Below are 27,757 nucleotides of genomic sequence, written 5' to 3' on the forward strand. Positions count from 1 at the left end.
TTGCCCTTTCTTCTTCCTGCATGTGAGAACAGGCACATTCACAATTTTTATTTCCTGCTGCTTTTATTTCCTTCATAGTGAAGTAACAATTTTTAACATTTTTAACAATATGGTCTTCTTTCTCATATATAGCACCATGCTTTTTGCGGACATGTAGTAAAACATTGACAGTAAGTTCCCAATTACCTGTTAAGATTGTTTAAGTTTTATCTCCAAATGAATTTGGTCCTTCATTATTTTCAGTTTAGTGGAATGTTACGCAGTCCTTTCTCCTTTTGCCTTCAACCTCAGGGCTTTATTGTCATAAGTATGCTTGTATAGTTGGGTAGGATCCATTTCTCAATAGGCAAATATCCACAACTATTCGGTATTTTCCTGTCTGTGTATATGCAGCTGCAGACATGCAGGGGAAGGAGAGGTTTATGTAGAAGGGATAGGAAACATGCCGGATCTTCTCTTCCAGTGCCAGACCAGCAAGAAACGACTTCACAGGCCTGAACATGCCATCATGTCACCATACGGTCTGACATCCCCCCTTGCCGTTAGCACTGTGCTGACCCGGACAGTCAGCAGCCTGGCTTTAACTTAAATCCCCCGTACACAACTATAGAGTCATCAAAGTGTACTGAGAGCTATGAATCTGTGCTGAAAGGAACAATTTAAGTGAGTTAAGCAGAATGATTTAAGTCACCCCTAGCTATGCGGTGCTCTGCCACCCATGGGTAAAGCAGGAAGTTTTGTAAGCAAATCCTTTCCCAGCACACGGGCTTAGTCATCAGTGAAAGCTGCTGGCTCGCTCCCATCCCAACTGTGGTTCAGCTACTGCTCAGAGGTCAGCTCTGCAGGCACTTGATAAAGCTTCAATTAAGTGCTCTTTTTGCAGCATTTGCTGATTTACACATCTCCTGCCCGCATCAGCCATTTTGCTGAATAAGCCCACATAACGGCAAGGACCACACACACAGAAGTGTCAAACTTTCCCTACCTACGACAGGAATTAACCTTCTCAAGCCTGAGTGTCACCAGGCAACTTAAGATAAATAATAACATTCAAATGAGGTTTCTGAAAGGGTGGGGGAAACAGAGTTGCAGAGGGCATAGCAGAAATATTACTATAGATACTTCAACTGGGTAATTAATAATACATGGCATATCTATTCCAGACAGTTTCTGAACTGTATTTCCTTGTGGAGATGTGCACATCTGTGTTTAGATGCTACTGTGATGGGATGGTATAAAAATTTCAATGACATGAACACTGTGGTATGCTTCTTCAGCCTGTGTAACAGCCTGGCAGATCAGCCCCCACAAAGAGGTTATGATCGAAAAGCCTGACCTCACCTGCTCTTTAATGGGGGTTGCATTTAACTGCAGTGAGCAGCTCTTACGGAAGCCTTGCGCCCATGTTCAATTGCTTAGGCTACAAATCAAAATGGAAAGTGACTCGCAATGATTGCAAATGCCTCTGGGAAAAATGAAAAAGTAACAAGCATAAGGCAATGGAAATTATTTGGTGGACACAACGTGCATCAAGGAAGATCTATATTAGTTATTTGTGAATGACATATTTTGAAATGGAACATTTACATTTGCAGTTTTCTTAGAAGAAATGAGTTCTGCAGAGATAGCGGTATTAGAGGCATATTGGACTATTCAAGGAAAGACCCAACATTTTCATTTGTAAAAGTAGTTATATGAATTGATATGAAGTCTCAGATTGTTTTTCTTTGGACTTTTTTGGGCAGCAGTTCAATTAACAACCTTAAAAAATTAACTTGAAAATTTATCGGACCAAGCACAAAATCTTTCTTGCCGGGAGCGTAGTGAAGAAACAAATGAACATAATTTTACTCCCTCCTTAGGAAAAATATCCCAGCCAAATAGGCAAGTGGAATTTAGCAAGACTGAATTGTTGACATGCTTTTATTATACCAACAAATAAAATGTTAACAGCAAGTGTTACATGGCACTTGCCTTGTATGTAGGTCATTTTCTTTAGGCAAACCTCCTGCTCAACTCAAGGAAGTATTTCAGGGGACTCACATGGCAGTGAACCTGTGCAAGAAGGAGTGATTAGTAAGCCCCTGGGAGGTTCAGTCTAGAAGGCCTTTTTCCATTTTTCCCTCAAGTCTTTTCACAAGCAAAAATTAATGCTGGGCAAAGTCTGTGTTCCACTGAAGTCAAAGGCGTGCTTGCTTCCAACTTCAGTAAGACTGACTCGGCTCCCCTGGACTTAAAAGCAGTTTTCCTTGAGCAAGAACAGAGTAAAAGCTATGTGTGATCTTCAGCACATTGCCCTGGGCTAACTCTAGGGAACACGATCCTCTCAAAGCCCAGCTGCAGACATAAGAACTTATTTAAGACTACTTTAAAATGCAGATTACACCAGCATACTCATCATATGCCTATGGACCCACTAACATGGAAATATGCAGTCCAGAAATATCCATGATCTGAGAAGGCTCACCAAAGCCAGGATGCTGCGAGTTAAGAGTGAAAAGCCCAGATAAGAGTCGGTCCTGAACTTACACAACAAAGAACAGACTATCATCATGGATCTGCTCTGATTTTTCATGCTTTTCTCAGTTTAAGTCAGAACCTCTTTTTAATATGGGTTTTCTACAGGCTCACCAACAGAAGAACTGACAGGCACCCATGAATTGGAAGGATATAAATACATCTGAGGGCTGTAGTAGCCTAAGGTACGTCTGAGACAGAAAGCAGAAAAAAAAGCCACTGTGATTACTTTCACTTAATGATTTTGACAACCTAGGCCTGGCCTGTCGTGGCGGTGCCACCCACGGTGCTAGACCCATGAAGGTGTCCCAGGACTTACACAAAGGGCAGGGTTACACAGATCCTATGGAAACAGCTGTCAGCAAAACAGGAGCAGTTCTCCCATGGGCAGCAAGAGCCCACACAGGTGTAGCATTGCAGGGGTCACAGTCTGCATAAGGAGGGGGTGCATGGCTGCTTCCCCACCACGCGTCACAGAGCACAGGGAGCACTGGGCAATGCAAAGAGGAGCCATCAAGCCAGTCTTCCTCCATAAATCACCCCACAGCAATGGCCGTGGAAGACTTGCATTGCCAAATATGCGCTTCCAAGGGCAAGGCCAGCACGGCAACTTTGACAGGTGTTGCTGCTGCCTGGAGGCTACGACCTGTCTATATTTTTCTGTTACACTGGCCCTACCTCTTCTTCCTCTTCCCTTGCTGCTTGGTGCAAGGGAAAGCCACAGAGACCCCAGTCTCCTGGAGGTCTTGCCCCTGGCCTGAGCTCATTTGAAGCTGTTAATTCCAACATTCTTGCATCCTCTCACATACTCCTCTGTACACACACTAGTCACAACTGCCTAGCAAAGCTGCATGCTTTGACACAGACTATGCTCTGCCCTTGATGGTAGAAGGGACATTTTCAGTTATCTGTCCCTGCCCCTCATGGAAACAAGCTGATCCCTGCTGTATTTTCACAAGAGCTGTGTCCCATCTAATTTTAAATGTCACTTGTAATAGCTGGTTTTTCTTCCCCAAATAACTTTCGCAGCTTTGCTGTTGAAGTCACCTGAAACCACAAGACTGGAGTTTGAATGGTCCTTGATATTATCTGTGAGCCGAGTTATTGCTCTGCACCTCAGCCACCATTTTTCCTTTCCATCATTCACTGAGATGTACGCACAAATCCAAAGGAACGAGTCAGTCAAATGCAGTGAAGCTATCAAACATACTGCTCCTCTTCCTCGGCGGAAGAAGCCTCACTAAAGCCAGGGGGATACTTAGGTAACTGCAGCCAGTAGAGGGATTTAGGGCCTCCATGATGTGTGACAAAGCTGTTATTAAAGCAATAGAGCAGTAGTGGGCTCTTGAAAACTGCAAAGGTAATAGTGTAAACAATGAGGAGGTCCTGTTTTATTATAAATTATTCTCAGCATACCACAGTATGCTCTTGAGCCTCCTGAATTCACTGCCATCTGCACCACTCATATGCCCTTGGAGGAATTGCTGTGTTATCCAAAAGCTCAATTACACAAACTTATTCAGGGTCCCTTACGAGGTTTGGGCTATAAGGCTCATGCTGTATATTGATTTGTCTTCTCCCCTCTGCCTGCCTCGGGGCCTCCTCTCCCATTTCATGTACATTGGCTTCCTGGATTGCAGAGGGAATTGTCTCAAGGTCATACTAAGATGCTTCAATATGGCTCAGCTATGAAAAATGTATGTAGCCCAAAATATTGTTTAAAAGCAATAGACTGAAAATAACACCTGTGGCCTGAAGGAGCCCTGATTTAGTTAAGATACAGGAGTATATATGCACACTTTTAAAAACTCTCTGTACTTCACCAGTTAAGACAATGAGAAGAAATGAGGCTGTGATCTGTCAAGTGTCTTCATCATTCCCAGCACAGGCCCATAATCCTTCAGTTTTGATTATGCAAAGGAATATTACATTGATCCTGTAAAATATCTCTGATTGGATCAACCTTATTTTCTCTCGCATTGACAAGGTCTTACCAGAGAATGACTATAATTCCACTGCTAACGCTGTCTTAGTGAAATCCCCCAATAAATCCTCCAAGCAGCACTGTTAGTAATACCTTTATTAGACTAACTAAACAAGATATTTATATGCAGGGCTTTCCAAAGGGCTCTGGCTCCTGCTTCAGTTTCTGGAGGAAAAAGTGCTCTGCTTGCCCCCAGGGAGACTTGCCCCCAGGGGGGCTCTGCACCGACCTAAGGGGCAGATGAATTTACCCTTTCAAGATTCACAAGATAGGTCACAGATTTGCCTTCTTCCTGTCCATACTACAGTAAGGACCCAAACACATCTTTGGCAGAAATATCTCACAGTGAGCCTGGTTCACAGGCAGGATTGGAGTTTAGGGTCTCCCTGCACCTTCCACAAACACGCTCTGAGAGTTTGTGTGTGTGTTGACAGTGTGCTAAGAGTCAAAGGGGAAACATGGTCTTTATGTACCTGCTATCACTTCAGTATTTGTTCAAGGCCATACGCTGGCCCTCATACTCAACAAAAGACCTGCTACTCCCCTAGCCACTGCTGTCTCTGCTCATCAGTGCTTCTGTTCTCCTCCTCAATTCTACGGATCTCTTTGAGTATGTCTTCTCTAATTTTGTCTACATTTTCTTTTTCCACAGCTCCAAGCTTTCAGTCCCAGTGGTTTCATTCCCACACTGACCTCCCCTTCACCGCTGAAGATGAACAGTCACATGGCTTGAAATGTGTTGCTGCAGTGAGATGAAAGGTAGATTCCGGTGATCACCTTGCCAAGTCATTTCTTCAGGCTGCCTGAGTGCTCAGGCACTCACTGCATCTCTGCTTTCCCTTGGTTCCTTTCAATAAAGTTATCTCTGAAGCCATGAGAGCTACAAACATACCTCTGTCTTACATTCCTAAACTCTTCAATAGAACTATAAGAATCACGAATAAACAAAGTACTGCGTCTAACACAAAACTCAAGTGCAGCTGAAAGACCAGTACATACAGCCATATATCAATTAGCAGATGAAAAAGCTACAAAGACAATATATCAACAGAAAAATATCAAACAGAATGGCAGACATATGCCTTCTTAAACCTTTGAAACCAGCTTGGCATCTGTAATGGGTAAACTCTGGCTCTTGTATGTTTCATGTGAAAACTTTCTCCATGTTCTTTACAGCAATTTACTGAAATGTCAGAGGACTCACTTTTCAGCTCTCAGGCCTTTAGAAACACAGGAAAAATAATTTATATTAGACTTTGAAAAGGAACGGCCGGATCCTAAAGGAAATTCTTAATGACTATAGAGAGGACTCCTGAACTATTTCCTCCATCTGCATCTAGTTTTTCACATGTTGCCTCTAACTTCTGGTTCAAGTATCTGTGCACCAGATGCCTAAACTGTGATGTCAACTTTGAAGGTCATTGCCACAGCTGTGACAGATAGCAAAACTTTCTCAAATAAAAACAAACTCAGGAGCACTGACCTGCTTTATGGGGTAGATTCTGTGATAAATGTTACAGCTGTAAAATTGCTCCATATAGGCAGCCCAGTCTGTGGACCCCAATGGCTTTGGTTAATACAGTGTCACATTGACAGGGTCCGAGATGCACAAGACAAGCTCAAGGACTCCCACCCACTTACCAACCAGGCTCCACCAAATCTGCCAGAAAGTTTCTGTGGCTTCTTCCAACACCATGCAGAATCATAACACTCCTGCTCTGGAGGAAGGGTGCAGGTCAAACTGAGTTTTAGAACAGAAAGAAACCTTGGAAAGAAGTGTTGAAAGGAACAGAGGAGTGCTTGTATTTGGTCCATAGGAGTTGGGACCAAGTCCTGCACTGCTATGAGGTGCCACCAGGGTGGATAGAAACGGGGCCAATTTGTGCCCTCTGAGAGCTGGACAGTTGGATCTCATTTCTAAACATCGACCCTAAAGACATGCAGCGAAACATTATCACAAGCATCCTCAAAAGTCTTAGTCCTCAGAGGTATCTCAATGCCAAACTCACACTGGGCCCAAGAACATCCAAACAATTTTCTAGGTGACAGATACAATGTACCATGCCATCACAGCAATCACGAAGAGGTCACCTCAAATTGCAGGTCCAGAAACTTCCAAAATGCCATGAACCACATTAAAAAAGAGGAGAGTCTTTAGTCTTTTAAAGACATGTCTTTCCAGTGATCCTAATGCCACCAGCCAAAAACTACACCCTGGTTGAAGTATAATAACACTACCCAATGGATGCCACGACCCCTTCATCTGAAGGAAGGCTGGCAGCAGGCAAAGCAGAGCTTGAAGAGCCTGAAGACTTGGCCATGCCTCAGCACGGGGGGCAACTCTCTGCTAAGACAAACCCTGTTTCTTTCCCCTTTCTCTCTCTTTGTACTTGCATTCTTAGAGACATGCACAGGAAAAGAAGATTTTGGTGCTGAAGAGTTCATCTGCTCCTGCTGCTTCTGCTTCATTTGAAGGCACTGGCAATGCAGTTAGTTGCTGTCACAGGTGGGATGCTAACGGTAACTGATGAACAAGAAGGGGAAAGATGTGCCACCAGTTCTGGTGTAGCACAGAGTGCAGGGGACATCGCTAAGGACAGGACATGGTTCCTAACTGCAGGGATAAGAAGGAAAGGTTGGGGGGAAAGCGGAAGCCAGCTCTGTAATGACATCACTGTCAGTGCAAGGCCAGACCTTACACCGACATACACCTCTCCTCCCTTCAACCAGTCAAGCAGCCTCTCCCTCCTTCCCTTAAAGACACTTAAACAAGTTGCCTCACTTTTCCCCATGAAACCTCCTGTCTAAAAACCTTGTTCCCAAATTGTGATTGTGGATTAGATGAGTGGGCAGCGAGGCGGGCTGAGAACTGGCTGAATGGCAGAGCTCAGAGGGCTGTGACCAGCAGCACGGAGTCCAGCTGGGGGCCTGTAGCCAGTGGTGTTCCCCGGGGATCAGCACTGGGTCCGGTCCTGCTCAACTGACCATCAGTGACCTGGATGCAGGGACAGAGGGTGCCCTCAGCAAGTTTGCTGAAGATACAGAGCTGGGAGGAGCAGGTGATACAGGTGATACACCAGGGGCTGCGCTGCCATTCAGCGAGACCTGGACAGGCTGGAGAGTTGGGCAGAGAGGAACCTGATGGAGTTCACCAAAGGCAAGTGTAGGGTCCTGCCCCCGGGGAGGAACAGCCCCACGCACCAGCACAGGCTGGGGCTGACCTGCTGGGAGGCGGCTCTGCGGAGAAGGACCTGGGAGTCCTGGTGGACAGCAAGTTGCCCACGAGCCAGCCGTGTGCCCGTGTGGCCAAGGTGGCCAGTGGGACCCTGGGGTGCATCAGGAGGAGCGTGGCCAGCAGGTGAGGGAGGTGATCCTGCCCCTCTGCTCTGCCCTGGTGGGGCCGCACCTGGAGTGCCGTGCCCAGTGCTGGGCTCCCCAGTTCAAGGGAGACAGGGAACTGCTGGGGAGGGTCCAGCAGAGGGCTGCCAAGGTGATTAGGGGACTGGAGCATCTCCCTGGTGGGGAAAGGCTGAGAGAGCTGGGCCTGTGGAGCCTGGAGAGGAGAAGGCTGAGGGGATCCTATCAGTGTCTACTAATATCTTAAGGGTGAGTGCCAGGAGGATGGGGCCAGGCTCTTTTCAGTGGTGCCCAGTGACAGGGCAAGGGGCAATGGGCACAAACTGTGAGATGGGAATTTCCATCCAAGGAAAAACTTCTTTACTTTGAGGGTGACAAAGCACTGGAATAGGCCGCCCAGAGAGGCTGTGGAGTCTCCTTCTCTGGAGACATTCACTGTCTCTGGACACAACTCTGTGCAACTTGTTCTAGCTGAGCCTGCTTTAGCAGGGGGTTGGACTAGATGATCTTTGAAGGTCCTTTCCAACCCCGACCAACCTGTCATTTTGTGATTCTCTGATCAGAAACAAGTCCCCATGTTTTCTCCAAATACAAGTTTCCAAGTCCTGAGGCCAAGACACTGCACAAGCTCATTCTGCAGCCACTTCATCACTGGGAAACATAGACTTCATTGAATAGTCAGTATGAGACAGTGTTGTTATGCTCCCATCCCTGCAAAGCTGATGCCACTGAAGGGAGTCTGTGGCTACCTCTTCCAGTTTCCCACCAGGATCAACGAATAACAAGGAATAGCATTTAAAAACTGGACGCTTCTCAGGACACCAGGTAGAGATGGTTCTTCTTCCCTCTTGGATGTGAAAGATTAACTCATAGAAAAAGGATGTCTTGAGTGTACATAAATGACCACAGAAAACTATTTATTTTTGCCCTTGTTCCAAACCCTCTGCAGCGTATAGTGGTTTAGCATTGTGTCCATCTGCCATAGACACATGTCCTAAAAAGCAGCTGTCTCACATTCACGCAGCTCAGCGCAGTGGCAAAGGACCTCACATTCAGCTGCTTCCATGTATGTGATATGTCCATAGAGGCAACACCAACAACCTCCAGTTTCCATCCCTCATTCTCTGCCATCACCTTTTCCAGTTCACCCAGAGCAGAATGGGGGCTGCTTCTCATAAGGCTGCAGTCATTACTCAACAGAAGTAGAAAACAAAATTCCTTCTCTGATCCACCATGGATACAACTCTCCTTCTCCAGGTACTCAGTCACAGAGCTGGGTAACAATTTCTTCCAGGAACACAGAAGGCAGCTTTGCTGCTCAAGAGTCTCAGGCAAGGTTCCCTGAACACCCAAACAGGCGGAGCATCCCAGTTTGTCTTGCTCCATACCATCTGATGAAGCCCTACTTCCATCTTTTCTTGGAGCTGAACTATAGCCCAAAGGGCTAACCCAGACAATGTAACCCAGACCTTTAGTAACGTGGAGCCTTTCTGTTCCTAGCAAGACTTTTCCTCAAAACGTTTGTGAGAATTGTGGTCCATTGCTACATACATAAATGAACAAAGCCCAGGAGCAGGTGTCTTTAGCCCTCGTAAGCTGGATGATCCTGCAGCAAAATCCTTCCCGCTGTAAGGAAACTCACCCAGCATCACCAACCAAATGGCTGAACATTTTGTGAACTGAAATACACATCTCATGGTAATTTAAATACATGAAAATAAGAGTTTAATTCCACTGCTGCCAGCCATCCCAAACATTTAAATATAGTAAGGAAATTCTTTCTTTTATATAAAGTATTTTACTGAAGAAGTTGAAGGATCTGCATTCTCCTGGCTTATGAATACAAATAGCTAAGAATCAAAAAGACCTTTCCTGTCATTGAGCCAAGACACCAAGAAATAAAATCACAGGAGGAAGCCAGAAAACAAAGACCCTATTAATGGTATTATCTAAAGGAAAGCTATGTAAAATGAGAATTAAGTGCACCCAGCCCTCATCCCCAGTCCTTCCTGAAAGTGTGGGGTGTCACAGGAAGGAAACAAAGTGCACCTCAAATTTAGGTGAAAGAGACAAAGCAGATGGGACGGTGCAGCTGTATTTGTCTTAGGTTGCTTCCCTCTCACCAGACACCCATGGCTGGTGTCAGGCAGCCCAGTGACAAAACTCTTTCCATCGGGTCCCGCTTGACACACAGCTGAATATGCTCTTCCTTGGGGGAAAAAAGACAAATTATTAGTAATAATAAATTAATCTTACACAGTTTTATGGCATGTTTCACAAGGACACAGCACTAGAAAGCACTATGTTCATTTTTCTCACATAGCAGGCAAGTATATCATAAAATCATAGTATCATGTAGTTGGAAAAAGACCTTTGAGATTATTGAATCCAACCATTAAACCAGGACTACCAAATCCACCAATAAACCATGTCCCTAAGCACCACATCTTACATGTCTTTTTAAAAGATGGTGACTCCACCACTTCCCTTGGCAGCCTGTTCCAATGCTTGACGATCCTTTCGGGGAAGAAATTCTCCCTAATATCCAACCTAAACCTCCCCTGGTCCAACTTGAGGCCATTTCCTCTTGTCCTGTTGCTTGCTACTAGGACAAAGAAACTGACACCCATTTCACTACAGCCTCCTTCCAGGCAGCTGTAGAAAGCAGTAAGGTCTCCCCTCAGCCTCCTTTTCTCCAGGCTAAACAAGCCCAGTTCCCTCAGACGCTCCCTATAAGACTTGGGCTCCGTTGCCCTTCACCAGCTCCGTTGCCCTTCACCAGCTCCGTTGCCCTTCTCTGGACACGCTCCAGCACCTCGGTGTCCATCTGGTAGTTGAGGGGCCCAAAACTGGACACGGTATTCGAGATGCAGCTTCACCAGTGCTGAGTAGAGGGGCAGAGTCACCAGTCACTGCCCTGGTCCTGCTGGCCACGCTGTTTTGGATACAAGCCAGAATGCTGTTGGCCGCCTTGGCTACCTGGGCACACTGCTGCCTCGTGTTCAGCCGGCTGTCAACCAACACCTCCAGGTCCTTTCCAGCTGGGCAGCTTTCCAGCCACTCTTCCCCAAGCCTGTGGCATTGCACAGGGATCTTGTGATCCAAGCGGCAGGACCCGGCACTTCTTGTTGAACTTCATACAGTTGGCCTCAGCATACTGACTCAGCTTGTCCATAACCCTCTGCAGAGCCTTCCTACTCTCAAGAAGATCAACATCCTGCCCAGCTTGGTGTTGCCTACAAACTTACTGAGGGTGCACTCGATCCCCTTGTCAGATCATAAAGAGGTTAAACAGAACTGGTGCCAATAATGAGCCCTGGGGAACACCGCTTGCGACCGGCCACCAACTGGATGTAACTCTTTGGGCTCGGCCGTCCAGTCAGTAAACATTTTTTACCCAGAGAAGGTTACACCCGTCCAAGCCATGAGCAGCCAGTTTCTCCAGGAGAATGCTGTGGGAAATGGTGTCAAAGGCTTTACTGAAGTCTAGGTAGCCAACGTCCACGGCCTTTCCCTCATCCACCAAGCGGGTCACCCTGTCATAGGAGATCAGGTTAGTCAGGCAGGACCTGCCTTTCATAAACTCATGCTGGCTGGGCCTGATCTCCTGGTTGTCCTGTACGTGCTGTGTGATGGCACTCAAGATGATCTGCTCCATAACCTTCCCCGGCACCGAGGTCGGGCTGACAGGCCTGTACTTCCCCGGATCCTCCTTCCTGCCCTTTGTGCATTTGCAAACGTCCAGTCAACTGGGAGCTCCCCGGTAAGCCAGGGCTGCTGATAAATGATTGAAAGTGGCTCGGGGAGCACTTCCACCGGCTCCCTCAGTACCCTTGGGTGGATTCTGTCAGGCCCCGTAGACTTGTGTGTGTCTAAGTCGTGCAGCAGGTCGCTGACCATTTCCCTGTGGATTGTGGGGGCTTCATTCTGCTCCCCATCCCTGTCCTCCAGCTCAGCGGTCTGGGTCCCAGAGAAAAATGGTCTTTACTATTAAAGACTGAGGCAATGGAGGCATTAAGTACCTCAGCCTTTTCCTCATCCTTTGTTGCCACATTTCCTCCCGCATCCATAAAGGATGGAGATCTCTTTAGGCCTCCTTTTGTGGCTGGTGTATTTATAGAACCATTTTTTATTGTCTTTTATGGCGGTAGCCAGATGAAGTTCTAGCTGGGCTTCAGCCCTTCTCATTTTCTCCTTGCGTAAGCTCACAACCTCCTTGTAGTCCTCCTGAATTACCAGACCTTCCTTCCAAAGGTCATAAATTCTCTTTTTTTTTTTTTTTTCCTGAGTTCCAAAAAACGCTCTTCTCTGTTCAGCCACGACAGTCGTCTTCTCCACACTAGCACGTCTTTTGGGACACAGACTCCCATAAGTGGGTTCGGTCTGCAACGTTGGGCCTTCTGTTCCCTTCCGACGGAAGTCTGGAGTCTCCTATGGCACTGACCCATCCTTTCTCTTTATGGAAGCAGTTTGGATGCAGGGCATAGGCAGAGTTAACCTTGGCGAAACCTCGATGCTAGATGAGCCACCATCCTCGTTACTGTTCAGTTCCACTTGCAGAGCCTCGTAGCTTCTGTGCATGGGCAGCTGTGCAGGTGGGGTGGTCACGGAGGAGACGCACCTGCTGCACCGGGCAGGAGCCTGTCACCATTGCCCCCATCCCTTAAGTCGCTGTGTTTGGCCGGGCGGAGAGAGGATGGGGAATCCTCCGTGTCGTGCGGCCCGTCTGCCTGTGGGTCTGGTCCCAGGGAAGGCAGGGTGCGGTTCCAGCAGTCTGTCTGTCTCTCGCGCTCCCTGATGCTCCTCAACCTGCTCACCTCCTCCTGGAGCTCCATCACTGAGCGCAGGAGCTCCTCTCCCCGGCACAGCTCCCACAGGAGCTCCCTGCTGCCGGCCGGTACAGCCATGGCAGCGGGGCACGGCCGGCAGCCCAGCACCGGGGTGGCTGCGTGTTCTCACCGGGGCTCTGCCGGGGGAACCACGTCAGTCGTGGTGGGTGCAGAGCTGGGAGAGGCTGGGGCTTTCTGACGGGTGGATACCATTGCTCCCTGGCTGAGCTGGCAGGGCTTCAGAGCCCTTCCTGCATGCCACTCCACAACAATATAGTATAATCCCTCTTCCAAAATATGTCCATCTTCTTCCTTGAAACCTGTTCGAAGGGCTGTGGCCTCATCACTTCTTCCAGAGCCCCACTTCAGCACAGCTTCCAGCCTACATATATTTGCGGCCCTCTCACACTGTTTTGTCTGCTAATGTTGTCCTTAGCTTAAACACTTCTTTCCCCTCTCCTGTGTTTAATCCTATTTCTTCTGGATAAAAATTATATTTGTAAAATACATTTTCCATTATTCTCCAGACACTAATAACCCCACTCTGGACCTGCTTTGAATTCTTTCTCTGAGCTGGTTAACAAGAACAGCAAAGATTATAACAGAGAAATTTTGATTAACACTTTGCCCATGACTTTAACATTTTTTTACTCAAAATGTCTGGCCAGCTCTGTTCTTCAGAGCCTTTCTCCTGGTCGTGGCTACACCACTCTCTGTCTGTGCTTTGTGATAGGTGCACCTTAATGAAGCTTTTGTCCCTGTTGAGGTGTGTTCTGTGGTCACATCCCAGCTGCACGTTGGGTGAGATTCAGGTATGCACCTTTCCCACCCTGAAAGGAAACCCGCTGCAGTACCTGGACAGGGAGGAAGCCATCTGAGACCCAGTCTCCACACACCCTGGATGTCTGGGGGACCAGCATTCCAGTGTGCAACAGAGGGTATTTTCCAACAACGTAAAAATGTCCTCCAGGATCAAAAGTTCACATTGAAAGAAATTTCACATCTTTCCTATCACCCAGTCGTCAACATTACCAAGTTATTTGTATATACTATTCCAGACCTTCTTTCTCTTGGCAATGTCTCATTCTGGTGGCAGCAGCAAATGTCTCAAGTTCAATCCTTTGTGCCCAGCCCAACGAGAGCTATCACCTCCCTTACAGACCCTGGTCCAACATCATTAATGACGTTATCAAATATGATTGGTCTCCTATTGCAGGAACTCTGCTGTTGACCTTCATCCTCACTCTCTCAGCACTCGTTGCTTTCCTTTGGTCAGTTCCTTAAACACACTGTAAACTGTGTAGTAATTAACATTGTAACAAACCATTTCTTTAGGGGCAGATTATAAAACCCTTTACCAAATTCCCAGTAGCTTAGGTCTAAGGTATTTCCTTGTCTCAAAACCCACTTATCTTCCTAGCAAAATATATCAGGGTAGTTTCGCACACTTCAAATAAAAAAACATACATTGCATGTTTATTTCATTTCCCCCTGTGCATTTAATTAATCTTTCCTTTAGAACTTACTTTAAACTCTGCTTGGTATTATTATGATCAAACTAAAAGGTCCACTGTGGCCCAGACAACTTTTTCTCCTTTCTTTAAATATAGATTTGCTACTTTTCATTCTAATGTACCATCCTAATTAGACAGATTTATTGAAAATCCTTTTTACTGGACTTGCAGTGTCACATACCACATCTTTCAGAAGTCTGAGATGGAAGTTATCCAACTTCCCAATTTGAGCCCATTAAGCTATTTGAGTTTTTTTCATTTCTCCTGTTCCCGTTAGCTGGCTCCTTTGTCTCTCTGATCAGTGTAACATCCCTCCCTCTCTTTAAGCATTACAGAATATCGTATGAACAAAACTGGGTAATCTTGAGGAGTAGTGAATAGAAAAGCGATGATGTTCAACACTGAACAACAGCTCACGCAGTTAGGGACTAACAATGAGAAATTTCTTTCCAATGTGAACTTTTGTCCTGCAGGATCTTTGCATTGTTGGGCAACTGTCCTCTGTGTAAAACAGGGATAATTCCACTCTTCAGAAGTCTTTTATGGTTAAAGATCAAGAAGTACAGTATTCAGATACTCTCTCACTGGGAACCACCTAAGTACCTATGACAAAGCAATGCAATTGGATTATCAGCCACCATAAATCAACAGACCCCTTCAAAGTCTGTCTAGTGACCTTACTTTACACATTTGACATCTGATTGAAAAATGGTTTTGTTTCTTTTGTTTGTTTGTTTCTGTTATAGTATTTATCTCATTAAATGCCCACTGGGCAGAAAGCAACAGTATCTACATTATAAAGGCTCTTTTGTATATTCAAAGGTATGTACTGATTAATGGAGACACAGAGGCAAGCATCACGCATTCATATTTAAGCAGAAAGATCTTTTTAAATAGCTTCTGTTACCCAGTAACATTAGCATAACTGTTTCATCCTATTAGGAAGTCTAGAAATACGTTTAGGAAGCTTTTTTTGAAATGTCTCCTGTTAAAACTTAAAATCAACAAAAGGTCTCAGAAATAAATAAGGGCTGCAACAGGAGACCCTCTGTGACTTTCACACAGTCTGTGGGATATCTTCATGGGACCTGCTTTGCCCTATACATGGGACATCTTGGAACCTCTATTCCTTTATGGTGTTTCAGCTTGCATGCTTATGGTAAGAAACAAAAGAATCACAGGGCACTTTTGAACAGGTAGGTCAGACACTTACACTAAGGTGGCACAGAGGGGTGAAGGCATTTCAGAGCCCAAGCGTGTTCCCTGTCATCTGACAAGAGATGCTGATTATCACCCAGCTCGGGACATAAAGTTTCCTTCTCAGCATTGAGTGCAGAGTCCCTCCTGGGACTACTGAGGTAGAGCTGCTGGAAAAAGCAGGTGGGGATACTGGGAAGATCCTCTCAGCTCTGCTTTAACGGGGTGTGAGTGCTAGTTTTCTGACTTCTCTGGCAACCCCAAAGCTTGTTAGGCTACTTCAGCTTGTTCCAAGGCTACACCTTCACTGGAGTCAGAAAAAGAAGTGGGCACAGACAATAGCAGGCCACTCAGTAAGGAGAAATCTGACCATGAGCCCAGCAGAGGAGTACCTGGCATGGGCCAGGCTGCCACTTGGTCTAAGCAGTTACTTCTGACACAAGGTTCCCTGGCTGGCCTGACATTGATTTGACAGACTGCAGCACTTTAAGTGCAGAAGCACTGGGATGGTGGTACAACAGACTGAAAAGACCTTTTCCATAAAAGCCCTTCAGCCCTGTAAATACCTTTCTCCATTCCTCCACTTTGTGGAAAACATCCTGAATTTGTAGTTAATATTTGTTTATGTGCACTGCAGGTTCGATCTGAGACTGGAGCATGGTTGTTCCAAGCATTAGCCAAACTTGCTGACTTCTGCTGTGGAGAACCACACTGACACCTCTGTAAGGTTATACAGGATGTATTCGCAGCATGAAGGCAGGACAAATTATAGAACAGAGTAAGTGGTAGTGACCTTTCTTCCACTTAAGCTTTATGTTTTAGTGTCTCCTCCATTCAGTCTACAACCCTGTTTGATCCTGTCAGTCACCAAACAGACAGGGCTTCATACTAGTGCTCTCCCGCCATCCTCCTGCTCCACTGCTTGGACCACCCCCTGGGCTCCTTCTGCAACAACGATCAGCCACCACCTTTCACACTAAGCTTGCTTGGCCTTTCTATCTTCTCAGATCAGTGGTGTTAAGGACTTCTTGCCTGCTTTCAAGTCTTTTATCACTCTTTTTATCATTTCTTTCCTTTCTCCACATACTGATGTTATCCACGCTGCACTCTTTCATTCATAGACCTTCTGTCCTGCGTTCCCTTATCTACTCCTGCCCTGCTATCCCAAATCTGAACTGACCCATACCAGCTGGTCTTTGCTATGTCTCACACAGCAGAGCATCTCTAGTGGGAACCCTGCTGCCTGACTAACTTTCTCCACTATAAACCCATTGTTCCCCCAGTCAGTTCTGCTCATTTCCTAGACTTACTACTGTAGCTCAGCTCAGTTAAATCTCAGCCTTACAGTCATAGTCACCTCTTTGCAACATTTGGCTCATTCCTCAGACCTTCCTGCCTCCTCCAGCCCCCACTTCAGATGTTACACAGGATTTCACCCAGTTCTTCCATGAGAAAAACAGCAAACTATGATCTTCCTATTCCAGTAGCTTTGCTTTCTGATTCCTCTTCCCCAGCTACAACTCCTTTCTCATTCTTCTCTCCCACAGATGAAAAACCTCCTATGCAGCTCTCTTACCTCATTTCTTTTATTTCCCACTGAGCCAGTCTTACCCTATCTCCTGGCTTTCCTTATGGCTTTCTCATCCTCTTGTTCTCTCTTCTCCTTGACCTCTCATGTCCCTCTACCTCTTTACTCTCATAACACAAGTACCATTCAATCTCTTTCCTCTTAAAATATTCTCATCTTAAAACACGTATTTTCCCCTCTAAATACTGTGTCTTTTTCTCTCCTCCCTTTTATCACCAAAGTCTCTGAATACACCAGGTACGAACGCCACCTGGAGTCCGCCCTACCAGTTCAATGAAACTTTTTCTCCCTTGCAACTGCTGCTGCCAAAGTCTCTGGTTAACGTACTACGCAAATTTCAGCAAAGTCTAAATACTCTGTTCTCATTTGCTGCAGCATATCGTCTACCTTCAGTAGTCTCCTGTGCTGCTTTAATCTGAAATGGTGTCTTTCTTCAGCTACCATGACATTAATCACTTCTCTTGCAACTACCTCTGAATTTGCTCCCTTTGCATATCCTCCAAAAGACGTTATTCTTCCCCCAGCTCTGCTAGAAGTTCATGGGGCTTTTCTCTTTCTGAATTTTACTCCTTGGTAATTTTTATCACAAACATAGATTCCACTACCATCTCCATGCAGAGGTTTTCACATTCATTCCTGTAACACAAATGTCTCCCTAGGTCCATACCCACAATCTCTCTAATACTCCCTCATAGACATACAGATATCAAACTAATCTTACTGTAGCTAAAACACAGTTCCTACTGTTCTTCTCCATTCTTTACTATATGTTCTCTTCAGTTCCCCTCTTTATAATTGCAGCCAATACTGAGTTTCCTTGTTGTTCTGGTTAACAACTGCAGCAACATTCTTCATCTCATGTCTCTCACTACATCCGTTGATCCAGAGGATGTCTAAAGTTTGCATATTCTTTTTCCATCCAGGCTCTCATTATCTCATGCCTTTATTACAACAATATTTCTTTTTCTGACCTTTACAAACGTGATCTTGCCCTCCGTGCATCCATTCAGGATGCTGCTAGAAATATCATTTTCCCAACACATCACTCCGACCGTGTCATTTCTCTTGGCAGCTGTAGACTGCTGTCCCAATAGCTATCTCATTAGCGTAATCTACTTGTCTTCATTAAGGAAATGTCAACTTCTTCCTACATTCAACCAAAGAGGTCAAACCCCATCCACCTACTTACTAATTTCTCAAGCAGACATGACCCATGATTTTTCTGGTGCCATCCCTCAATATTTGGAAGACCATCTTGTAAATACCTGCATCTCTTCCTCCTCATGCTTCTTTACAACTCTTCTAGGAATCACACATTTTGTGTTGCTTACAGAAATGTGGTCAGCCTGCAGGTCTTTTAAAACCGCTACCGGTCATGCTGAACATAATTACCTTGTCGTCTCCTTGTACTCTCTCGTAAGGCTGCATTACTTGCCAATATTTAAAATGCAGCAACATGTCAAAAGGACAGAGACATTTTTCTGATCCATGATTTCTGATCCATGATTAAGGCTCATAAATCCTATGGTAGAACTCTAACTGGTATTAATAATAATGAACGAAATCCCTATTATACTGCTACTGAGCTGAGGTACGAGAGATTAAGTCACTTGCCTCAGGTCATGAAGAAAGACTATGGCAGAGCTTAGACAGAATTCTGACTTTGTAAGCCCTGCCCTAATGGCAGTACTACCTTTCTTCCATCTATTTTGGTAGTTATCTACAAAGGATTATGATTTCAGCAGGCTCAGCTGGGCAATTCTGAATATTTATTTGTGGAAGAATTAGGCTTTATGAGAAAGAAAATGGGGAAATTTCCGTTTTATAGTCTGATTTCTCTCCTGCAGAAAAATATTCTGGTTTATATTCGTTTATTTTAAGTGGATTTTATTCTGAATGGTCTGTTAAGGGCACTTGGATTCTGGAATCCACATTCTTAATTTATTATTTCCTCAAAAACTAAGAAAGACCATCTCATTTCTTTCTCTTGCTCTTTAAAGAGGTGAATATGTACTCAAGGGCTCCAGCAACACCTTGTTAGCAACGAGCCATTAAGTAACTTGCATTATAAATGACTGTCATTATTTTTGCAGAACCTACAAAACATGAAGTCTTCTTCCTCATTTACTGGCTCTGCAAGAGTTAATGAACTAATTCCACTCTTGAAGTTATTCTGAGTGCACCGAAAGACATTTTCCAATTAGAAAAAGCAATATTAATATGGATTTTTATTGCTGAAGATGACAAAATAGTTCAGATCGTTTCACCTCTATTTAAGGAAAATAATCTCTCTTATTTTTAGAGTAAACAGAACACATCTGCACTCCTATTAAACCTTTCCTCCACACCTTTTAGAAAGTTTTTAAGCAATAGGCAGAAAGGATAAAAACGCTGAGATTTCTCAAAAGGATTTGGATGCTCAATTAGATGAACAGGAATTAAGCATGCAGTCCTGCAGGCAGCTCTGCAAATATCAGTTCCTCTTGAGAAGGGCACGATCCTGTCAATTTTACTCAGGCAAAATTTCCATTTGTCTTCACTGGCAATTTTGCTTGAAAGCCAACAGCTTGATTGAAATTTGCCCTTTAAAACAGCATGATTAAAAACAGTTGCAGCTCTGTTAAATCACATATATGTTCTTAGTATTTTTAGCAAATATGTATTGTCAAACTAATTATCTTAGATGTGTCAGAGGAATGTGTCAGGTTCTCATTACTTGTGGTAAAGGTACCTTTTAATGAATTGCTATTTAAGTTTGATGCAATTAAAATATTAAAATTGCTTATTTAAGAAACAATGGGCCAAATCCTCCTGGAACTCACATGCATGAAACACCAGCGATTTCATCCATTAAATGATTTTAGAAAATCTCTGAACAAGAGGATATCTTTGCTGTATCTTAGAAATGTGCAGCTGCTTGACTTCCAATCTGCATCGACAGACTAATTACAGCATCGAAAATGGTGAGGGCTAAATACCTGGGCAGCCCAAGATTCAACTCAAAGGCTGTCTACTGCTTAAATTTCACTGGCTCCCTCCAGCAGAACTCTGCTGTGACAGAAGGGAGCACAGACCTTGTGGTGGCCTTTCTATCCAGGGACAATTTTATCCTCAAAGGAAACACTAAAGGCCTGAACTTGCTGCATCACCATATTCAATAAAACATTTAATATTGACTTTGCTAGGATCAGAATCAAGACTTCAATAAAGTCTCTTTTATAGTGAGTCCATTTGGAAAATGGTTGGGATTTCAAGCACATGTTTTAAACAAAGTATTTGGATTCTTTAATGTATGAAGGTTACATGAAAAAATGGCTGTCCTAACTGACCTGGCAAAACCATTGCATTTTAAAAGGCAAATCTACAACACTGCGAAGTATTGCAAGCAGTTTTATAAAAATACATCTTTTTACTCCTAGAGATAGCTGCAAGTAGACTCTCTTCAGGCTTTTCCAATTGTGTATAAATAATCCCTAGCGACGGCCAGAGGAGTCCTGTTAAGCCTTCTTCCTCAGTTGTGCCATACATCTGACAAATCAAAACAGAGAATTATCTCATCCCAGAAGTCTTGCATATTATTTGGGGTGCAGGTAGACTGCACAGGAATTACTTGCTTTTTTTTTTTTTTTTTCCCCAGTGGTGGCATGGGCTAAGTATACTCACAATAAAATGTTTCAAAAATGGGATTTACTACGGTGTCCTCGGATCTCAGGGAAAGAAGGAAGGTGAAAGAAGGATTGAAATAATAAGGTCATTGTAAATATTTTTTTTTTTAATAAAATTGGATTCCAATGGCAAGCAGCAGAGCCGCATCCAGACAGGTTTAATTGGCAGTCTTCCAAAAGTGAGATGAAAGGTCCTCTGAGTAGTAATTGTATAAATGGAACAGACTCTGGTTACTGTGCAACTTCTTCATCTACTTTATTGTACCTTTTAAATTAAATTATGTAATTACTTTTTTTTGTTTCGTGTTTTCCTCTTGACTAGTGCAGGAAAGCATCTGAGCAACATTCCTGCAGGATGCAAACAAGACTCTGGCTTTCAAATTTTGTTTCTGGGTCACTACAAGTCATATACAAGGAGTTATGAGCTGCTGGTTGCCAAAGCAGGACACAAGCTGCCTTCTCCCAGCCACAAATGGGCACCTGCCTGCATTTCAAATCTCTGCTAGCTTTGTGGTGGAGGTGGTTGGTTCACTGGGATTTTTGGTGGGATGCAGGAATGCTGCTTTTGCTAGAAACTCAGTAGTAAGCAGGCATCTCATAGGATAAGGGAACACTATATTCAAAGGTGTATTAAGCTTCAGTGTTATTTAATTCATGGAGGAGACTAGACAGACACCTGAGAATCGGAAGAAGCTTACAGTATAGTGCTGAACAAACCCAGAGCCAGCATCTCCTGATTCTGCAAGGCTTTAGGGATCAGGAGGCAAACTCTGGTCCCAAGGTGCTAAAAGACTTGATCAGATGCAAAAAAAAGAATCAGAGGACCAGCTTTGCAAGCTATTTCTTTTTTACTGGTACTTCTGTACAAGAATGCCTTCCCTCAGTTGAAGCAGCCCATTTACAGGAATAAAGATTATTCAGGTGAGTAAAAGTTAGCAAGACTGAGCCCTGGATTTGCATGTTCAACTCCTATAATTTATACATTGACTGTAATTTCTGTTGTTTCTGATTTTATTGGTTTGTGAGGGTTTTTTCATTCATAACAAAGAGAACAGATTAACTGCCTAATTTTGATGCAGCTTTAGAATATTCTTCAGGCCTTTGGTCTCACGCCTGCCTGCCTCTCCCCGAGTACGCTTACTTGTGACAATCTGTTTCAGTTCATTGCCTATTTATCTAATTGTCTTGTTTGAAATATGCACCCGGGTTCTATGGAAATATAAAAAAAGGGATAGAAGAAATATAAATAGGACCCTGTATTTTGTATATGCATTAGTGTCTATTGCAGGCGTCCTCAAACTTTTTAACCAGGGGGCCGGCGCACGGATGCAGTGGCAGGCAGTCATCTGCGGCTGCTTGGTTCCCCCCCAACCCCCGGCGGGGAGGGGGGCAGGGGGGTTCTGTAAATACCGGGGGCCAGATTGAGGACCATGGGGGGCCGTATCTGGCCCAGGGGCCGTAGTTTGAGGACCCCTGGTCTATTGTATCTATCCATAAGAAATCTGAAGTAACAGACCTCCAGTTTTTTCAGGAAAATCCAACATGAAGGTTTTTATTTATTTGCCTGAAAGTAAAAACTAATAAATACTGAATAGAATTACAGAAGTGACCCAGCCTATTCAGAAACAGAACTGGTTTTTAAAACCACTGGCATCAGAATACTGCCAAGTACCACAGGGCCTGATCCTGCCACAAGCGATTGCCTGCAGCTTATATTAATTTCAGCAGAGTTCATAAGCAGAATAACTGCAGGGTATTTGCAAAGCTAGTAAGGCTCTTAATGACCATTTTTCATTATCCTTTGATAGACAAACCTACCATTCTCAAAACTGGAAGTTTTGCCTAGGGAAAAATGTAGGATCTGTCTCAAAACAATTGGATCGCTTAGATCCTGTCCAGCTTGGAAAAAAAAAAATACACCAGTCCTTAATAGCATTTACATTCAATTATGTATAGCATTACACACAATATTTGGGGCCAGAACCTGCATTACTTTATCCAGTTCCGGAAGAGGTGCGCTAGATTAAATTAACAGCTGGCAGAGGAGGGAGAATAAAAAGCCTATGTACATCCCTTTTATATGGTATTTGCCCTGGAGCTTATACAGAGAGAGATTTAATCTATACAGAAATATGTACCCCAGTCAGAGTATTTGATTACTACAGGGAGAGAACATGTGTAGCTCTTCATACCTGCACAGGGCATGTTCTGCCTAGGCACCCACCCCTGCAACCCCTAACTCCAGATGAGCGTCTGCCATGGAAGAAAAACTAGAAAAACAAGGTGGTGCTGCCCGGATGAACCTGGAATACCTGCCTCGTGGTGAACTCATGGCTGTTCTCAACATTGGACAGCGACGGCAGATGTGTTTATTCCACTTCCATCATACAGCTGAGGATCATAAAGAAACAGTCTGGTAGCTGGCCTTAGGTAGGAACAGGGACACTAGCTGACTACCCATGTAAAGCTGGCTCCTTCTAATTCAGTGACTCCAGCATGCAAGGATTTTTAACAGATGAGTATTTTACATTTGGTAAAGGAAGAGTAAAATCCATCAGTTCTTTTTAATTAACAAATCATAAAGTGGACAAGCAATCCTATAATATCTCCAGTTTTCTGAGCAAGTCAGTTTATTTTATCGAATTGTCATTATACTTGCTTTTCTATGTTTTAATCTGGAGGTGCAATAGGAACACACCACTACAGTGTTAGCACTAACATGTGTGACTCCTCATCATGGCTGAGGGTTATAGCATAGGTAGATCCTCACTCCAGAAATACCATCAAACAAACTATAACGTTGGTATTCAGTGTTACAACCCTCCCTCCTTTAATATATTTCTCTCAGTGTACAATGAAGTTTGTTAAATGGGTACCAAAAAACCTTTAAAAGAAGGCAAGGAGTGACACACACTGATATGTGCACATACCTCCCTTATGTGTACAATTTGCACTTCTGACCTTGGGGCAGCGACTCTGCGAAGTGGCTATCTGGCCATCTGCAGACACATATGTCCAGGAATATGTGCGCAGGAATGCACACTGTACCTCAGCCCAGGAATCCCTTGCTACCAGCTGAATGTTGTATATTTAGAATTAGTTCACTACACACAAAAACACACGCATGCACACACTCATATGCACACACTCACACACACACACAAACACAAATTACAGCAGAACCTTTCAAAGACTATTTTCTCCTGCATTTAACCACCTCAGCTTGAGTTGCCACATTTTCTCTATGGTTAACACTCAGCAGAGCTGCCATTACACATAACCCAGTGCCAGGCGATTTCAGCAGTTTCTGGCAGGAGAACGGACATTCCTGAACCCAGGACAAGGCAGGCGGTGAAAGAGGAACAAGTCTCACTTATTCCAAAATGAAAAACCTCCCTAATAACTGAAACTCTATTTGCCAAAGGTGAGCTCCGGTGACACGTTCGCCTGCTGTCAAGGTTGAATTTCTTTGTTTATGCCCCAAGCACACGTGGCAGAGCGATCCAGCTCTCCGCGGCCAGCACAGCACGTCTGTGCTCTCACCTAGACAGAGGAATCCCTCCCTCTGAAACTAGCAGTAGGGTGCCGGGGTGCTGAGAAGCTTTGGACATGTTCACTTGTCCATTACAAATGGGACAGAAGCCATCAGTTCGTTTCATAGGCAACTAGCATTTCATAGCAACTAGGCATTAAGGGTCACTAGCAGCACAGGCAGGATCCCAGCCAGCCGTCTAGGTTTCCTGGTACACCACCTGTTTGCACTGTTTCAGTGTAAGTCTATACCATGCTACCCACCTCGACTGCTCACTTTTAAAACATATGGAACAAAATGTATACATTGGCAAACACATGTGAGAGTATATCCCTCATGAATAATTAGCTTTGAGCAATAATTCCCCTTGCTATGTCTGAAGAGGGAATTAATGCAGGCTATCAAGGGAGTTTGGGACAGAGAACACACTTAGAAAACAAGTATTTTTAAAGATTGCACGGTGCAAGAAGCAATGGTTTCACTGCAATGGACATAAACCACTGGGAAATCATGTGAATGCAACAGAGGAACCATGGGAGGGAAACGTTATTTTGTTGTATAGAGTAATCATGCTGTGGTAGCAAAGATGCTGTCATCCTTTACTGAAACCCTCGTCATCCTGCAAAAACATACATCTTTTGTAGACAAGATGTTTAGGCTGGGGTTTACGCCCATCTCCCCTTCCTATACTTCACATCAAAGAAATATTTGAGGCAAACTGACCATCACCTTGAACTGGTACCTTGGGGAAAAAAAGAGGAAGGACCAAAAGACAAGAAAAAACATTGCACAAAAATGCTACAGGCAAGCAGATGCATCTCCACCCCAAGAGAACACGATTCCTTTCTAACACTCCTAATAAATTCATACAATATTTTGTAGACATTGAAAATATTCCAAAACATAGCTCAGTGTAAACAGCAGGCTGGGTTTCCTCCTGCTCTTTAGCTTTTCTCTTTGTTTACTCTCCATTTGAGGATAGAAAAAGCCTACATGTGAGCACTGCAAATGGTGTATTTGGGGGCATTCGGTAAGGGAAGGATGAAATACAGACATATGTAGCCTCCAATAAAATAATATGTACTCTGCCTGAGTCACCAGGGTCAAACAAAATTTTTTTAAATCCAGTGTCTGCTTTATTAATACTTTTTATTTGTATGTGGAAAATAATCTGATACCATGGTGATGGGCAGACTACATTAAGCTTAGAGAGACAGCAACATGACAGAGACATTCTGGGGTGTGTCTGCTCTCACCACCCCCCCCCCCCCCCCCCCCCGCCTTCTTGCTCCCAAACCCCATGCCTCAGCAGTAGAGACCCCATGGGAGAACTGCCCTGGTGGTCCTTTTGGAAGCGATGCCTAGCCAGGCCAGCTCACCCATCGCAAGAAGAGGCACTTGTCTAGAGACGCCAGCTCCCATCTGTGAGCCCAAAGGGCTCTGCTGAGCCTCTGCTTAGCCCAGGAGGGCCTGGCATGTTCATTTGGTAAAAAACAGCCCTTACCTTTGGCAATCAGCTCCTCCAGCTCTTGGTCGAATCCTTGTCGGTGGCATTTCCTCCAGAGCCCCATGTTGGTTGAGTTGTACTGTCTGTTGCACTCGTCAACTGCGCTCATAGCAAAGATCTGCCTCCTGTTTCTTGCCAAGAGGAGTTTCCCTTCCCAGCGGTCCAACCTAGACCTGCTGGCCCTGAGAGGCAGGTTGTTGTTGGAGTTATAAATGAAGCCAGGATCATTTCTCTTAGTGGTGATGCTCTTGCACCTCTCTCTGTGCTTCCTGGCATCAGTTTCGTACCAATGGTCAGAGCAGATTGCCACAGCCAGCATGCCCAGGGCACACAGAGCTAAAGAGAGGCCAGCATAGAGCAGTAACCTTCCAGCAGCCATACCTCAGCCTCACAGAAACACCATGGACATCTTCACAACTGGCAAAGCCCTGAAGTGTGAGACCACGCAAAAACCTCCGGAGCAGCTGCTAGGTGTCACTTGGCAGAGACTGCCTCAAACATCCCCAACTCCCGTGGCTCACATCCACGCTGCAGAGGACTGCCGACAGCGCTACAAAGTTCTGCCCTGGAGGCAGTCCTGGAGTCTCATCTGCCTCTTCTCTGCGGAGGAGACCTGGCGAGGAGAAGCGCAGCCTTCCACCTTGAACAGGAGCAAGCCAGTGACCCACCTATACAAAGATGTCTTGTTCCCCTCACCACAAGCACTCGAGCGGCAGGGGCCGAAGGGATATACCGCCCTGAAGAGACCTGAGAGCCGCAGCTGATCAGTCCATTAATCTCTTTCAATCTGGTCAGCTCAGAAATCCAGAAGAGATGGCTTTCAGACCAGCAGGCTCACCACAGCATCATCACGGGACAGAAAAGTTCAACAGCTAGAGATCTCCCGCTTGCAAGCAGCCGGTTATCCCCGCTTCAGGAACGGGTGACTTGCCTTTTCTTTGTCAGTGGCTCAGCAAGAGCATCATCGTCTGGACGGTCAGTCACTTGCTCGGGTTTAAAGCGGGGTCGAAGGGGAGGGAGCAAGAGGGGGGAGCAATCTGTTGTCGCTGCTGCTGCTGCCGCCGGTTGAAATCTTGCCTGAAACAGAACCTGCCCGGCGGGGGCTGGACGCGCCGCACGCACGGGGCTCTCCCTTAGCAGACTTCGCCGACAGTCACTGACATCTTGGCTTCGGAAACACCTCGGCTTCTCGTTGCCAGCCTTGCCATTCACTCGCCTGCTTCTGTGGTCTGCGCTGGCAGCCCGGCAGCGCAGCGCGGCGATGCCTCCCTCCCTCCCCGGCGCTCCGGGGCGGCGGGGGCAGCCCAGCCCGGCAGGACCCGCCGCCGGCCTTGCACTCCGCTAGGCAGCACCGGGAGCAGCCCTCGGCCCCGGCATCGCTCCTCCACACGCACCCCCCCACCCCCCCTTCCGCTGGTATCTGAAAGGCTTCCTCCTCCCCGGCGCTGGGATGTGTTGTGCACAGTTTTCCTAACACGGCGGCACGTTAGCCATCTGCAAGATGAAGGCAGGCAGGCAGGGCTACGGCTGGCTGGGAGGATGCTGAGGAACGGGGAGGGGAGGGAGGTCGGGGGAAATCAAACCAAAACAAACCGGGAGGCGGGGTGGGGGGTGGGGGTGGGGGGGGGTGGGGAAGGGGAGGGGGGGGCGCGCACAAAAAAGCTACACACCTTACACGGGGAGAGGAAAGCAGCCCCTAACTGTTGTCAACAGCTTTCGGTCTGCACCATTTCTCTGCCATATGGCCCGATCTCCACGTCGGAGCTGAGATTTTTAGCTCAGCAGCTTCACACGAATCGTATCCCCAGCATCAGCAGTTATGTATTCAGACATATTTTTTTCTCCTTAAATTTCCTCTCCCTTTCTCTCTAATGGGAATAACTCACCCATCTTGTAGAGATCAAGTGCAACAGAAGGCGAGCTGGAGTCCCCAAGCTTTAGAAATCTCATTTCACCGTTTCTAACCCAAATAAGAGTGAATCCAATCTTCCGTACACCTGGGAATCTTTCCTTGTTCAAACACCGAGCCCTGCAGCCTTGGCTAAAGCCTACAGACAGAGCATACAG

At 45.4% G+C, this 27,757-nt stretch overlaps 1 protein-coding gene across 1 annotated transcript in view; it reads right to left on the reverse strand.

Annotated features, from left to right (window-relative positions):
• Nucleotides 1-27,097, reverse strand: part of TMEM178B (transmembrane protein 178B) — a 236,965-nt gene extending 209,868 nt beyond the window's left edge. The window contains exon 1 of the mRNA XM_040596335.1: nt 25,688-27,097. Within this exon, the coding sequence (XP_040452269.1) occupies nt 25,688-26,069 (382 nt within the window). The 5' untranslated portion in view covers nt 26,070-27,097. The remainder of the gene's footprint in view (nt 1-25,687) is intronic.
• Nucleotides 27,098-27,757: the final 660 nt, after the last annotated feature.

This window comes from Falco naumanni, chromosome 5 (genome assembly GCF_017639655.2).
Source record: "Falco naumanni isolate bFalNau1 chromosome 5, bFalNau1.pat, whole genome shotgun sequence".
NCBI classification, from domain to species: Eukaryota; Metazoa; Chordata; class Aves; order Falconiformes; family Falconidae; genus Falco; species Falco naumanni.